This window comes from Protopterus annectens, chromosome 17.part0 (genome assembly GCF_019279795.1).
Source record: "Protopterus annectens isolate FY-2018-M chromosome 17.part0, PAN1.0, whole genome shotgun sequence".
Lineage (NCBI taxonomy): Eukaryota > Metazoa > Chordata > Ceratodontiformes > Protopteridae > Protopterus > Protopterus annectens.
This window is the reverse complement of record NC_056751.1, coordinates 316,410,561-316,426,138: the sequence shown is the minus strand read 5'-3', so window position 1 is coordinate 316,426,138 and position 15,578 is coordinate 316,410,561. Positions and strand designations below refer to the sequence as shown.

At 46.1% G+C, this 15,578-nt stretch overlaps 1 protein-coding gene across 2 annotated transcripts in view; it reads left to right on the top strand.

Moving 5' to 3' along the window:
- GATD1 (glutamine amidotransferase class 1 domain containing 1) overlaps positions 1 to 15,578 on the top strand; it is a 519,450-nt gene that overhangs the window by 448,411 nt on the left and 55,461 nt on the right. Inside the window, exon 7 of one of the 2 annotated variants that reach the window (XM_044059715.1) lies at positions 12,430 to 12,541. In XM_044059715.1, coding sequence (XP_043915650.1) covers positions 12,430 to 12,541 — 112 coding nt within the window. Of the gene's footprint in view, positions 1 to 12,429; positions 12,546 to 15,578 lie in introns of those variants that run through there. The other variant, XM_044059716.1, reaches the window with a different exon arrangement.

The following is a 15,578-nucleotide window of genomic DNA, read 5'->3' as shown; positions in this document are numbered from 1 at the left end:
GTTCCTTTCCAAGGGTGTCTCTGTGGATGCTATGGTGGTGGCGGCGGCCACTAAGAAGGAACTGGCGGATCCTTCAGTACCTGTCCATCCTCCTAACAAGGATTCTAGGACCATGGACAGGTATGGAAAGCGGATGTTTTCTTCAGCGACCTTTGCTATGCGTTCGCTGAACTACCTTTGTCACTTCACCAGGCTTCAACGAGATATTCTCAAGGAACTGGGTGAAGTAGTCCAGGATCCTTCTGCTGCTGGGGCTCAAGAAAAGATTGCCTCGCAGCTTGCAATCCTGAATTCCATATCTAACTCCTCCATGCGGCTCATATCCTATGCGGCCGATGGAGCGAGTAGGGCCGCAGGCACAGGAGTTGCTCTTAGACGCCAAGCCTGGATGCGGCTTTGTAATTTTGCGGACCCTTTTAAGGCGTCCTTCACTAATACCCCCTTTGATGGTTCGGCTTTGTTCGGACCTCAGGTGAAGGATACCTTGACCAGGTGTGAGCAGGACGGTAAAACTCTTTCTGCCGTTGGAGTCCAGTTTTCCACTCCTTCTAGACCATATCCCAAGGGTCAGAAGGGGGGGAAGATGTGGTTCCGTAAAGCCCAAGGAGCTACACCGGACGCACGTGGTCAGTTTACCCCCCAGAGGCAGAGGGGTAACAATAATAGACGCCGCCCTAGAGGCAGGGGGGGTCCTCAGAACCAGGGCAACAGGGAGTCTCTTCCTGAGAAGCCCTTTCAGCATCCCTGAGGTGTTGCCCGACTGTCCACCCTTGGAGGCAGTCAGGGGAAGGATTTCGCTGTACCCAGTAGCCTGGCAATCCCTATCTCAAGAGAAGTGGGTACAGTCGATCATATCCGAGGGTTACAAAATCCCCTTCGAAAGGTTTCCCGTACCGCTACAATCCCTACCAGACATCTTACCCGGTCAAAGGGATTTGGCAGAACAGGAGGTTTCAAAGCTCCTAGAAAAAAGAGCCGTCCAGACTGTGCCGGCAGACCAGGTAGGATCCGGCGTCTACTCGAGATTCTTTTTGGTCCCCAAAAGGACGGGAGATTGGAGACCAATATTAGACCTGAGCAATCTAAACAGATTTGTCAAGAAGGCAAGATTCCGGATGGTCACGCTTCAGTCCATTCTGCCCTTTCTGGGCAAGGACAACTGGATGTGCTCTATAGACCTTCAGGATGCGTATTATCACATAAAGATTCACAGACGCTCCAGAAGGTTTCTCCGCCGCTAGGGACCAGTCATTACCAATTCAGAGCACTGCCCTTTGGCCTCACTTCAGCCCCCAGAGTGTTTACCAAATGCATGGCAGTGGTCACAGCTCATCTGAGACGTCAAGGATTCCAGGTGTTTCCCTACTTGGACGACTGGCTCCTCTCCGCCACCACCAAGTGTCAGCTTCTTCAGTCCAGAGACTACACTCTACAGCTTTGCAGGAGTTTGGGAATTTCAGTAAATTTCGAAAAATCTTCTCTGCTGCCTTGCCAATCTATCACCTTTATAGGCGCAGAATTAAACACCGTCAAAATGTTAGCCAAACTAACAGATCAAAGAATCCTGGACATCCAAAAATTTGTTCGGATTCTATTGCAGAGCAACAAGATCAAAGCCAGATTTATACTGAAGGCTCTAGGTCTTATGGCTGCGGCCATTGTTCTTCTACCACTGGCTCGCTTCCACATGCGTCTTCTGCAGTGGATGCTATTCACACAGTGGTCGTACCACAGTCTTCCGATGAGGCACGAAATCTTAGTCACACAGTCGTGCAGAGCTCATCTAAATTGGTGGATATCTTCCCCTCTTCTTCATCAAGGCCGACCTTTTATTCCCCCTCCTCCAGTTGCCACAGTCACTACGGATGCCTCTCTGATCGGGTGGGGGGGGCATTATCAGGGCAGGATGGTCCACGGGACGTGGCAACCCATAGAATACCATCTGCACATAAATGTCCTGGAGATGAGAGCAGTGCTTTTAACGTTGCAAGCCCTCAACGACTTTCTTCCCACGGGGACTATTGCAGTACAAACGGACAACATGTCCGTGGTCTGGTAAATCAACAAACAGGGCGGGACCAGGTCCTATCCGTTATGTCAAGAAGCTCTCAGACTTTGGTTTGGCAATGGGCGATCTCCTCTCATCGGTTTCTGATAGCAACGCACATCCCCGGCAGGTCCAACCTATTGGCGGACAGGCTGAGCAGATCCATTCTGATGCCTCACGAGTGGTCTCTCAATCAATCTGTAGTGGATCAGATATTTCTGAAGTGGGGTACTCCTTGTTGCAATCTTTTTGCTACTCCTCAAAACAACAAGTGCCCCGATTTCTTCACTCTCTTTCCCCTACCAGGCCAACCCCTGAGAGACTCTCTAACCCAGGATTGGCCCCGGGGACTTCTATACGCTTTTCCTCCCTTTCCCTTGATTCCACAAGTCATTCAGAAAGCCAACGTTTTGAGAGCCAAGTTGATCCTCATTGCCCCATATTGGCCTCGACAAATTTGGTTTCCGTCTCTGCATCGTCACCTTCTGGTGCAGCCCTGGCATCTGGACCCAGTTCCGGATCTTTTGATCCACCAGTCGGGTCAGCAGCACCGGGCCATTCATTCTCTCAACCTCACTGCTTGGTTGCTCCACTTCCTTCCCTAGCCAGGCTACCGATGATTTCTGATTCTGTCAGAGACATCTTAGTGTCTTCTTTAAAGTCGTCCACTAGGACTGCTTATGCTAGCAAGTGGCGACGTTTTTCTATTTAGGCAAATTCCAGGAATATTGATCCCTTCACTGCTCCTGTACATTCTGTTTTAGATTTCCTGGCGGAGGTTTTTCATTCAGGATCCTCGTCATCTACAGTCAAAGTACAACTGACTGCTATTTCCAAGTATCATGTTGGCTTGCATGACAATAACATTATGTCTCATAGATTGTGCAAGGCCTTTCTAAGAGGAGTTTTTCTCCTAAAACCACCTATAAAGCATCCTCCTCCACAATGGGATCTAAACTTAATGTTAGCATCCTTGATACTACCTCCTTTCGAACCGTCGGCTTCATGTTCTTTGAAGTTATTGACCTGGAAAACTATATTTTTACTGGCTGTCACTTCTGCAAGAAGGGTTTCTGAGATTCAAGCTCTCTGCATTCGTTCCCCTTATTTGGTTTTTCATAAGGACAGGGCATCATTAAGAACGAACCCTTCCTTTCTCCCCAAAGTTGTGTCTCAAACCAATATTAACCAATCTATAGATCTACCAGTCTTTTTCCCAAACTATTCCAACAGAGCTGAACAGAAACTGCATTTTTTGGATGTCCATCGTCAGCTCAGGTACTATTTGCATAGAACTAAACAATTCAGAAAATCGGACCAATTATTTGTCTCCTGTGCAGAAAACAGGATAGGTCTTCCAGTTTCTAAAGTGACCTTATCCAGATGGTTGACTTCCACCATTTCCTATGTGTACTCTCTCAGAGGTAAACAGCTATCTTCAAAACCAAAAGCACACTCAACCAGGAGTCTATCCACTTCTGCAGCCTTTCAGGATAGGCTACCTATTGATACCATTTGTGCAGCAGCTACTTGGGCCACGCCTCATACCTTTGTCTCTCATTACAAATTGGACTTGGCCTCCAGAGATAGGGCCAGTTTTGGTTCCACAGTTCTCAAGAGTCTGTTCCATTGAGCCACCCGGGATACAGGTGCTAGGGACGCGGTCCCATCCAGCAAGAATGAAGCGAGATTGACAACTTAACATTTAGAAGTTATGTACCTACCATAACGCTCCATGTTAGTTGTCTTCTCGCCTTCTTTCTTGTGTCCCTCCCTCCTTCCCCCTGGCCTGGACAGATCTTGAAAAGTTCCTATCAGGTTGTTTTCCTCCTGAGCCTTCATATGGGGACTTCTATTATGAATTTGTGTTCCTAATTATGTTAGGTTAGTCTTTAGCAGGGTAGGTTAGCTACCAAACGAGATCTGAGGTAGTTCCGCCTTGCATCATGGGATATAGGGTAGCCTCGAGCTGGTAAAAGGAGTTCTCAAGCTAAAGCAAGTGCCGAGTCGGAGCCGAGGATCGGCTCCGAACCCATCCAGCAAGAAAGAAGGCGAGAGAAGACAACTAACATGGAACGTTATGGTAGGTACATAACTTCTAAATTTCGCACATGGGTATGTCAAAGATGAACGTCCATCAATCAAAGGTCGCATGGGAGGGTTTACCCATCACTTTGACACGTCATCTATCGATTACCTAGATGTCAAATTAACTAAGGATTATAGTAGGGACTTGCTTCATTCCTGTGTCTTTAGGAAACCCACTTACTGAAATTCTTTTTTGCATTTTTCTAGTGCTCACCCTTATAAACAGAAACGGTCAATTGTCAAGGGTCAATTTATAAGAGCTGTGAGAATGTGTTCTCTTGACGACACTTTTTATACTGAATGCCAACTATTAAAGGACATGTTTATGAATCGCTGTTACCCAGTAACACTTATTGACGATCTGTTTAAGGAGTTAGAATTTAAACGTAGAAATGGGGTGTACATCCCCCTTTTAGCTTCAAAATGTATACTACCTACAATCCCCGCCGACATTCATTCTGTTTGTAATATTGACACTTTGACACTTGATGTTTCCAATAATATTGCTACTTCAGAATACTTAACACAAGGTCTATGGACTTCAGACTCTGTAACTTTAACTAAAAGCTACAACACTAGTTTTGTAACGACTTTTAACAAGGATGTTGAGTTAATTCGATCTATTTTCTTTAAAAACTGGCACTTTATTAAGAGTAGTCAACCTTTAGTGGATAAATTGGGTCCTTTCCCTACTTTTGTTTTTAGGACAGGAGCCAATTTAAAAATGATTTTGGAAAGGAAAAGCTATCCAACTTTAACTAGAATTAAAGGTACATTCACCTGTCGTGCATGCAACTTCTGTAGATACATTAGGAGTGGCAGCTCTTTTACAGTAAAAAACAAAAAAATTTCCATTAATTACAGGTTCAATTGCGAATCAAAAAACATCATTTATTTAGCCACCTGTGACTGTTGCCCTGCTTTCTACTTGGGCAAAACTGACCGCAGGTTGCGGGATAGGTTGTATGAGCATATTTACGCCGTTAGGAAAAACAAGAAAGAAAATGCTTTGGCGAAACACATTGATACCAACCCAGGTCATAGTTTTTATTTTCAAGGCATAGACCAAGTACCCCCCGATGTCAGAGGTGGTCCATCTTCTTTAATGTTAGAAGCCAGGGAATTAGAGTGGCAACTCAGCCTTAATGCGTTTAATGTCCCTGGACTTAACGAAAATTGCAATATATCTTGTATTTTGAAATTGAAAAGCCTCATGAGGTAAAAAACATAATTCCTATAGTATGAACACAGGTTTATGTTTTGTGTTTTTTTAAATAATTTTTATACTAATGGATGTTGATCTGGTATGTTTAATATTTTACTAGTCTAACTTTTAGGGTGTATATGTACACACACTACGATTAAATCCTTTCGTGGTACATGTAAGACTGTTAATTATTTAAAACTTCTACACTGGAGTATTTCTGCTTTGTATATTTTAATTTAGATTATAATTTACATTTTAAGATAAAAATCTTTTTATTGCGTGGTTACAATATGATAACTACTTCTGTTATCACATATTTTTACAGTCTTTTTATTTTTCTTTTATCTGGGGTCTAGCGTTTTCACAATTGACCCGTGATTTATGTCTATGACACACTAATTTGAGAAACCACCCCTCTCTTAGTTTAAATTTGGCGCATTACTATGGTTCTGGTTATTCCTCTGAAGAAGTTACTGTTTGTAACAGTAACGAAAACGTATTGTGTTACATTGAATAAACTTACGTTCAGGATTTATACTACGACTCTTGTGGTTTTTGAGCTACCTCATTTCCACTTTCTAGTACTAACAAGAACTCAGACATACAGTCCTTGGTTTATTGCGTGGCTGCCGTACCAGACTGATTTTTGCTTCATGCTGCTTCTTGACTACTGTGTATTTGTGTGCTCACTAAACATAAGAACCAAGACATATTTAGCCCCTAGATAAATATGCCTCATTATTTCACACGTCATCCACAAACACTATTCCTGCATTTGCAATTGTATCAGGACAGCCTGTACATATGTTATGATCTGAAGTAGTTAACTTCATTTGATCAGCAACCTGTGGGTATCGGATCCATCCTGGATCTGAGCTGGCAGCTTTCCATGCTAGAGATCCGAGCTCCAAGCTCCTCCCCCTTACCCATAACACCCTGCTACCTCCCTCCAGTCCTCAGATCTCGTTTGCTGCGGCTTCTATAAGCACGAGTGATGAGCTCCTTGCGATTAGGTAAGAGAAGGATAGGAAATTTCTCTCTTTTTTTTTTTACAGTTAAAAAGTGTGTGTGTGTGTGTGTGTGTGTGTGTGTGTGTGTGTGTGTGTGTGTGTGTGTGTGTGTGATAGTCGATCACTTAGACTAGTTTAGTTTAACTTTAGTGTATTCCCCTTATCTGTGTGTTAGGGAGTGTGATTGTGTTTGACATGGCCGAAGGCCCTAAGGCCATTTTTTTCAAATGCTCTGAGTGTGGCCATAAACTGTCCCCAGCCGATGGCCACACTCAGTGCATTCTTTGCCTGGGGGTTGCACATTTGTCATCAGGCTGCCATATATGTGCTGCCTTTAACCCCCGGACTCTGAGAGACAGGAGGAACAAGTTAATCTTAGCGGGCCTTTTACCCGCGGATTCTACTCTCCCTCAGTGGTGCCAGTCACGGCTGCGGCTGTTCAGCCTACGGTTCCTGCTCCCCCGGCCGGGACTCAACCTCCCACTGTGTCCCAGGGTGAGAGGGACCCTAGCAAAAAAGAAAAGAGAGAGAGAGGGAGAAAGAGAGAGACAAAGACAGGGAGAGGCATAGGAGCCACAAGCAGTGGGCCGACTCAGCCCCTTGGCCCTGCTGGCTAAGCAGCTCTGTTCTCCCTTGAAGGTTCCCGGGTCCTCTCCCTCTTGGCTCCGTTCCCCACGTTTCTCTTTGGAGCCGGCAGAGGAGCCCCAGCCACCTTTAAGGTCGTCCAGGCGGCCTTCCCAGCCAGCCTCGGCTGCCTCTTCTAGGTCTACGAGGAGCCTTTCTGACGCGGACATGGACCGGATGATGCGTCGCTTCCTTCAGGCCCAGATGCAGATGGGAGTGATCTTGCCGCGCCCCCCCCCAGGGGGGAGCTCGGCCCCCTTCTTTGCCTCCATTGCTCCTTCTCTGATCCATTATTGGGTTTCGGAGACGGGGAGTCGGCACCAGTAGTAATCGCTACTTCGACGCCAGCCTTACCTTTGAGTTTATCGGGTCCCTTTTCGGATCTGAGCTCTCAGGGCCATGAGCCGAGCCTCGGATCCGGAGGGGTGAGTGTGCCTTCGGCTCCGAAGCGGTCGGAGCACACTTCCCTTTTGAGTCCAATTGCTTCGGCTCTGGCGCCGATCCACACGTCAGATCTGAGGGGGCTGCTCTCGGATCCCAGGGAGAGTGGTTCACCTTCGGCTTTTGACGTGGTGGAGAGGGTCCTCCCGAGGGATTCGAGGTCCCCGGCTCATGCTACGGATCCACCCGCCATTCCCTCGCAGATGGGCCTGTCTTCCATCATCCGGCCCCAGGGACAGCCTGCGTCTACGCCCCAGCTAGTTCCTGTAGAGGAGCATGACCCCGTTGGTGAGCCCTCCTTGGACAGTCCCGCTGAGGAGGTCCCTCACAAACGAAAGTGTAAAAGGAGGCACTTGGATTCCCCCGGGTCCCTCACGGAAGACACTGACTTGGAGGAAGGGGAAGGTTCCCCCAGGTCACCTCCCGAGGACGTCTCCTTTGGAGACATTATGGAGATGCTGCACATTAGAGGGGGGTGGTCAGCCCAGAAATCTTCCTCAGATGAGTCGGTGTTTCTGGAGGCGTTTGATGCAGGCCTGTCTACCTCTTGGGTGTCCCCTCCGGCCGACCCCCTGGTAGACCTAATTACTACCAGGGCGTGGAAGGAGCCGAACACTGTAGAGCCAATCCCCAGGAGACCAGATAAGATCCTTAGTCCCCCGACAGACAAGACAGCTTGGAGTAAAGGTTCCCCGGTAGATGCCATGGTGGTGGCGGCTGCCTCCAAGAAGGAACTGGTGCAGGATAGTTCCTCAGTCCATCCTCCCGACAAGGAGTATCTGACGATGGATCGCATCAGAAAGCAGATGCTTGCTTCAGCCACCTTTTCCATAAGGGCACTGAATTACTTGGCACATGTGATTAGGCTTCAGCGGAATCTAGTAAAAGAGTACTCTGGGTCTACTCTGGAGTCCATGTCGGCCGAGGACAAACAAACTTTCTCAGCTCGCATGGCCACTCTAAAATCAATATCCAACACTTCTATGCGGCTTCTCTCCCATGCCATGGAGGGGGCGGCTAGAGCCAGCGGAGCAGGTATCGCCTTACGGCGTCACGCCTGGCTCCGTCTTTGCAGAACCCTTCAAAGCATCCTTCGCAAATGCTCCCTTTGATGGTTCTACTCTGTTTGGCAAGACCGTCCACGATACGCTGCTCCAGAACGAGAAAGACAGGAAGATGCTGTCTGCCATCAGAATCCGCTTCTCGGCTCCTCAAAGGTCCTTTTCCAGGAACCAGAGAGGACAAAAGAAGATGTGGTTCCGGAAGTCTCAGCAGTCCCGTTACACTCCGGACCCTTTGTCCTTCAGAGGCAGGGGAGGTAAAGGTGGACGCTGGCCAAGAGGCAGAGGGGGGGGCCGAAGAATTTCGGGTCAAGGGAACCTTTTTCTGACCAACCCGTGCAGCAACCCTGAGGGGTTGCCCGACTGCTCCTCTCTGGAGGCAGTCGGGGGGGCATTTTTTGGAACACCTAGCACATTGGGAGTCCATCATGACAGATCACTGGGTGCTCCGAATAATATCCAGAGGTTACTCTATCCCCTTCATAAATCTTCCCCTCAGTTGAGGCGCCTCCCCGATGTTCCACCCAGTCAGAGGGAGGCGGCAGCTTCAGAAATAAAGAAGCTGCTAAGAAAAAGGGCCATCCAGCACGTCCCCCCAGGCCAGTCCGGGTCGGGCAATTACTCAAGGTTCTTTTTGGTGCCAAAAAAGACGGGGGACTTAAGACCAATTCTCGACCTGTCTACATTGAACCTGTTCATTGCCAAGGAGAAATTCCGGATGGTCACTCTTCAATCTTTTCTCCCCCTTCTGCAGGAGAATGACTGGATGTGCACCATAGACCTCAAGAATGCGTACTACCACATTCTCATGGACAGGAGATCCAGGAGGTTTCTCCGCTTTCGGTTGGGGGCCAGTCATTACCAATTCAGGGTCCTCCCTTTTGGCCTCACCACAGCCCCCAGGGTGTTCACCAAGGTCATGGCAGTTGTAGCGGCCCACCTGAGGCTTCAGGGAATACAGGTCTTTCCTTACCTGGGCGACTGGCTCCTTGCCTCTCCCACCAGGCATCTACTATGCTCAGCCAGGGATTGCTTCCTGCTCTTGGCCCGCCAGTTGGGGATCACTATAAATTACAAAAAATCATCCCTTCAACCTGTCCAGGTCCTGGACTTCATAGGGGCCAGAATAGACACACTTCAGTCCACGGCTTTTTTGACAGCAGACAAACTCCGCAGTTTAACTCTCCACGTCTTAGCACTTCTACAATCTCCGACCCCACCAGCAGAATTAGTCCTGAGAGCCCTAGGGTCCATGGCAGCAGCTATCAACCTTTCACCCCTAGCCCGCTTGCACATGAGAGTTCTTCAATGGACCTTACAGGTCCAGTGGTCCATCCTTCGACATACGTTGGACTCCCCGATTCCCCTCAGCAGAGTTTGCAGGGACTCCCTACTTTGGTGGCTCCATTCCTGAGAGCTTCGGGAAGGGCAGATGTTTTTGATGTCTCAACCCCAAGCCACGGTGACCACGGACGCTTCTCGCCAGGGGTGGGGGGCATTGCATGGGCAGAACTGTCCAAGGCACGTGGACTCCAATAGAGACCATTCTGCATATCAATGTTCTGGAGATGAGGGCAGTGCTTCTAGCGTTGCAAACTCTCCACGCCCTTCTTCCTCTGGGTACTATTGCAATTCAGACAGACAACATGTCAGTGGTCTGGTACATCAACAAACAGGGGGGGACCAGGTCTTACACTCTTTGCCGAGAGGCCATGAGAGTTTGGGAGTGGGCGATATCCATCAACTGTTTTCTGCTAGCAACGCACATTCCGAGTTGGTCCAACATTTTAGCGGACAAACTGAGTCGAACTATCCTCTCGCCTTACGAGTGGTCTCTGAACCCCTTAGTAGAGAAACAGATCTTCCTCAAATGGGGTCAACCTTGCTGCGATCTCTTCGCATCGCCTTTGAACACAAAGTGCAGCGAGTTTTTCGCTCTAATTCCCCCACCGGGTAGAGCCCCAGAGATGCTCTAGTTCATGCTTGACCATCCGGTCTTCTTTATGCTTATCCTCCTCTCCCATTAATGACAAAATTCTTGCAGAAAGCTTGTCGGTTGGGGACCAAGCTTATCCTCATAGCCCCATTCTGGCCTCATCAAACCTGGTTCCCGTACCTACGGTCTAACTTCATAGCTCCTCCTTGAATCTTGGATCCCATTCCAGATCTGATTTCTCATCCTTCGGGATTGAAAACTCCGAATCTGGATGACCTCAAGCTCACGGCTTGGTTGATCCAGTTCTGTTAGTGGCTAGGACTCCCGGTATCTCGTCCGCAGTTAAATCCATCCTGGTGGCGGCGCATAAGCCTTCTATCAGGAAGGTCTACAACAGTAAATGGAAACGTTTTTTCATCTGGGCCTGGCATAGGAATTTGGACCCTTTCACGGCTCCCATTCTAGCAGTACTTGAATTTCTATCTCACATTTTCCTTCAAGGGGCCAGTTCTTCTACTGTGAAGGTTCAAATGGCGGCCATTTCCCACTTCCACATCAGGGACAATCTTGGCCCCTTAGCTTCCACTAAGATCTGTAAGACTTTCTTAAAGGAGGGCACCTTTCTTTTAAGACCTCCTGTCAAGAATGCGGTTCCTCCATGGGACCTAACCTTAGTTCTTCAAGCTCTAACTGGTCCACCCTTTGAGCCTGCAGCTTCTGTTGATTTAAAGTTCTTGTCTTGGAAAACTGCCTTCTTTAATTGCTATTACCTCAGCTAGAAGGGTATCTGAGCTTCAGGCCCTTTGTACTAAACCCCCGTATCTTATCTTCCATAAGGACAGAGTATCTCTCAGGACTAATCCTTCCTTCTTACCTAAAGTGGCTTCCGAGGCTAATATCAACCAATCCATTAATTTGCCTGTTTTCTTCCCTATCAGAACAAGGGGGAGTACAGACTGCATTCATTAGATGTGCATATACAAATGCGCTTTTACTTGCACAGAACAGCTGCCTTTCACAAGTCGGAGCAGCTCTTTGTTTCATTTGCTAAGCCATCCTTGGGTAAACCAGTAACGAAGGTGACTCTAGCTAGATGGATATCCCAGTGCATCTTGCTTACATACAAAATTTCTGGTTGGCCGGAGCCCTTGGGGGTTCATGCTCACTCTACCCGTTCTATGGCTACCTCTGCTGCGTTTTGGTCAAGAGTTCCCTTGGATGACATCTGTTCTGCGGCTACTTGGGCTTCTTTTCATACCTTTATTTCGCATTATAAACTAGATCTGATATCCTGAGGGAGGGTGGCCTTTGGCTCTGCAGTGCTCAGGAATATTCTTCCTTGAGGACCTCCCAAGTTTTTTGGTAGCTGGGGACTCTGTCCCACAGGTTGCTGATCAAATGAAGTTAACTACTTCAGATTAAGAAGTTATGTACTCACCATAACATTCCATCTGAGTAACTTCATTTGTCAGTAACCGACCCCCCCCCCTCCTTCCCGCTAACCTGGTTTTCGTTACCTGAATGATAGAATGATTCAGTTATGGTATGCATCAGGTTAGGATGTTCAGGTATTGTTTGTCTTGGTGTTGTATGGTAATTGGGCAAACTCGATCTGAGGACTGGAGGGGAGGTAGCAGGGTGTTATGGGTAAGGGGGAGGAGCTTAGAGCTCAGATTTCTAGCTTGGAAAGCTGCCGGCTCGGATCCAGGATGGATCCGATACCCACAGGTTGCTGACAAATGAAGTTACCTACTCAGATGGAACGTTATGGTGAGTACATAACTTCTTATTTCTTTGCTTTGCTTTGTATTTCCATTAGCATTTAAGTTATAGATACAAAATTCATTTTTTCTCCTTATAATTCATTACAGATAAAATACGCACCTTGTGCTGTTTTGGGGTTTTAATTATGAGTTTGAGTGTGGAGTCTTATGAAATAGTCCACCAAAAATTTGCTGTTAACTGTAAAATTCAGATTTATGAACCTGTAGTAATGCTTAGAATGTTTGCTTTAGCCAGCAAAGAAGATGAAGTTCACATAGTGTTGGACAGGCACCTTATAACTGGACAAAATGAACAATCAACAGTACTGGCTATCCAAAACCTAATACTTCTCTGCAGTGCCAGGTGAGCAACCACTGTAATGATCTGCTGTTAAAATTGTTGCTTTTTATGTTGGCACACTTTTGTTTTTTGCAACAGGTTTTCGTTATTTATCATTAATTGATACGAACACGTAATTAGTTACATTATTTTAGTCAAAAGTGTTAAGAGGAAGATGTGGCGATGGCATTTATTTCCCTCTCCCTCATAAGCTTTATATGCAGTTAACCAGAAAAACAAATATTCCTTATCCACCTTGTTTAACCTTTTAATGCTTAGATGGGTATCAGCCTCATTTATGACTATACTAAACCATCTGCTCTTGAAAGAGTTCATCTGACATGTTACTTATTACTGGGCTGCAGTTATCTTAATAACACTCCTTTAGCCCATGTCCAGAAGAGTGACACTTCTTGCAGTTAGTATACAGATGATGTTGTATATTCCAAGTACAACCTAAACCATTGTTTACTGCCAAGGGCATTCAGGTATGACACTAACAAGACTCTTATTTATTTGTCTATCTAGCTATGGATTGATTGACATTTTACTGGGAAAGTTCAGCTGAACAATTCCCCATTTTCAGTGGAGGCCTGGTGAGAAAACCCCATAGTGAAACAAAACTATTTTGTGGTCAGTTATTTACAGCTTTGAAATGAGAGAGAAATTTTACAGTGTAAACATTTTAACAGAGCACTTACGGTTTACACATTTATAACAAATTAGATGTGATATAGTAACACAGCAAATACAAATATGACAATCATTTAGAATTGAGAAGTTAGAGAGTAGGATAGTAGGGAGTGAAGGAATGAAATGTGTGGTGAAGGAAGGACCAGAGTGGCGGGTTTATTTAAATAGTTAAGTAGCGAGATGGAAGTAGGTCTTATTAAAATAGTAGTAGTGAGATGGAAGTAGGTCAGGAGTAAAAGCAGGAAAGAAAGCAGGGTGGAAGAAGGATGACAGAGGGGATAAGGGAGTAGAAAGAAATAAGACGATGCAACATTTGGGATAAAGTTAACGTGAGGTGTATAGATCAGCGTGTATGTGCTGTGTCTTTAAGAAGTATGTCAAAAACTGTACGTGCATGTATAAATTCCAGGCACATGCAATTCCTAGTGCCATTTTGAAAGGGCAGCCAGAGAGTGAACATGCATGATTGCTGTTGTTAGTTTTGTATATAAGTTATTTAAGTTAAAGTCAGTAAACTTCTATAGTGATGTGTTTGTATAAAATAAAGCTGCTTGAACAGAACCCATGAAGACTCTTCTATTGTGTCCAAAGTAGGAGAGCAGCATGGTGTCAGAACCGGGATTGCACAGAATATTTGTAGCCATGAGGTGGAGAGACGACAGTGAAGGTAAAACTAAGGGAAATTAGCATGAAAAGAGCAGAAAAGAACAAAAGGTAATGAGAATTCACACAAACTTTTATATATCATATCCCTATCATATCCCGGACAAGCCCCCACTGTGGATGAGGGCAAGGCAGTTCATACAGCCTACCTCGATCTGGCCAAGGCCTTTGATACCATTCCCCACTCAGGAATTATTGATAAACTCGCCAAACTAGGCCTCAACCTCTATATCACTAGGTGGGTTAAAAATTGTCTCACAGATAGAACCCACAATGTGAAAGTAGTAGACTCCAAGTCAGACTGCTGACTAGTCACAAGTGGAGTCCCACAAGGATCGGTCCTGGGTCCTTTCCTGTTTAGCATCTACTTCTCAGAAGTCCAGGCCAACATGGAGGGACTCTGGCTGACCAAGTTTGTAGACGCCTGCAAGCTGTGAGTCATTATTAACTCCCCAAGTGATGTAGACATCCTACAGAAAGGCCTTAATGAGACCAATGACTGGTGTCAAAACCATGGCCTTAAGCGTAATGCTAAAAAATGCGTCATCGTCCCCTTTATGAAAAATTCATTTCCACTAATTACCAAATTGATGGGAGCCCACTGAACACTGAAGGTGTTATAAGAGATCTGGGGACACAGGTTGACAGTAACCTCTCCTTCGACCACCACATTGCCACTGTGGTCAGAAAGCCTTCTATGTTGCACATCTCATTACCAAGGGTTTTGCATCCAGAAAGAAAGAGGTCATCATCTGTCTGTACTCTTCCCTCATTAGGCCAGTCATCAGGTATAATGCCCCATTTGGCATGTACCTGACTAGACGCATGCAACAGCTGGAAAGGCCACAAAAGTACCACACGAACAGGATCTTAGGCCTTAAACACATGTCATACATGGACAGACTCAAAATACTCCAGCTATTCTCTGTCTCATATTATCTACTAAGATGCGATCTCTGCTTGACTTACAAAGCCACGTCTGACCCAGCTCTGTTAGAAATGCTACATCTAAAAAAATCCCAATCCCTCCACACCACACGCTCCAGAGACCTCAAACTCATTATCACAATAAACAGAGCATGCTGGAGGGACAGGTTCATGTTCATAACCCAGAGACTACCCATGCTCTGGAGTAGACTTCCTATACATGTCAAACAGAGCACCTCACTGGCCCTCTTCAAGAGAAATCTTGATGAGTGGATGGGAAATGGAAAGTTCACCTCGGGGATCACTCCAGTGGCTTTACTTGATAGAGGCACTGAGGACTAACATCGGGCGGCACAATGCCAGTGCACTTTTATGGGCTAGGCTTGTAAAGGCTCCAGGGCCGTTAGCCTAGTACACACCTATGAACTGCTTATTTTGTAAGAAAGACAAAGTGGGGCATTATAAGCAAGCGGAAGGCACAAAGGTTTATTAACTAAGGGAAATGTTTAAAACAAAGGTGTTTGATGAAATTATTAACAGAAAAGCAAAACGAGCATGTTTAAGGCAAAAAGGGCATGTTCAGAGTAAAACAAGCAAAAGAAAATTACAATGGGCATGAAAAGGGCTTAAACGAGCAAAACGAATATAAGGGAAAAAGGGACACAAGTATAAGTAAAGCAAGACTACTATTAAATACCAAGTTGTAAGCGTATATACGACCAAATAACCAAAATATATACCAAATATACTTTAAAAAGGACCGTACAATATTGCATTT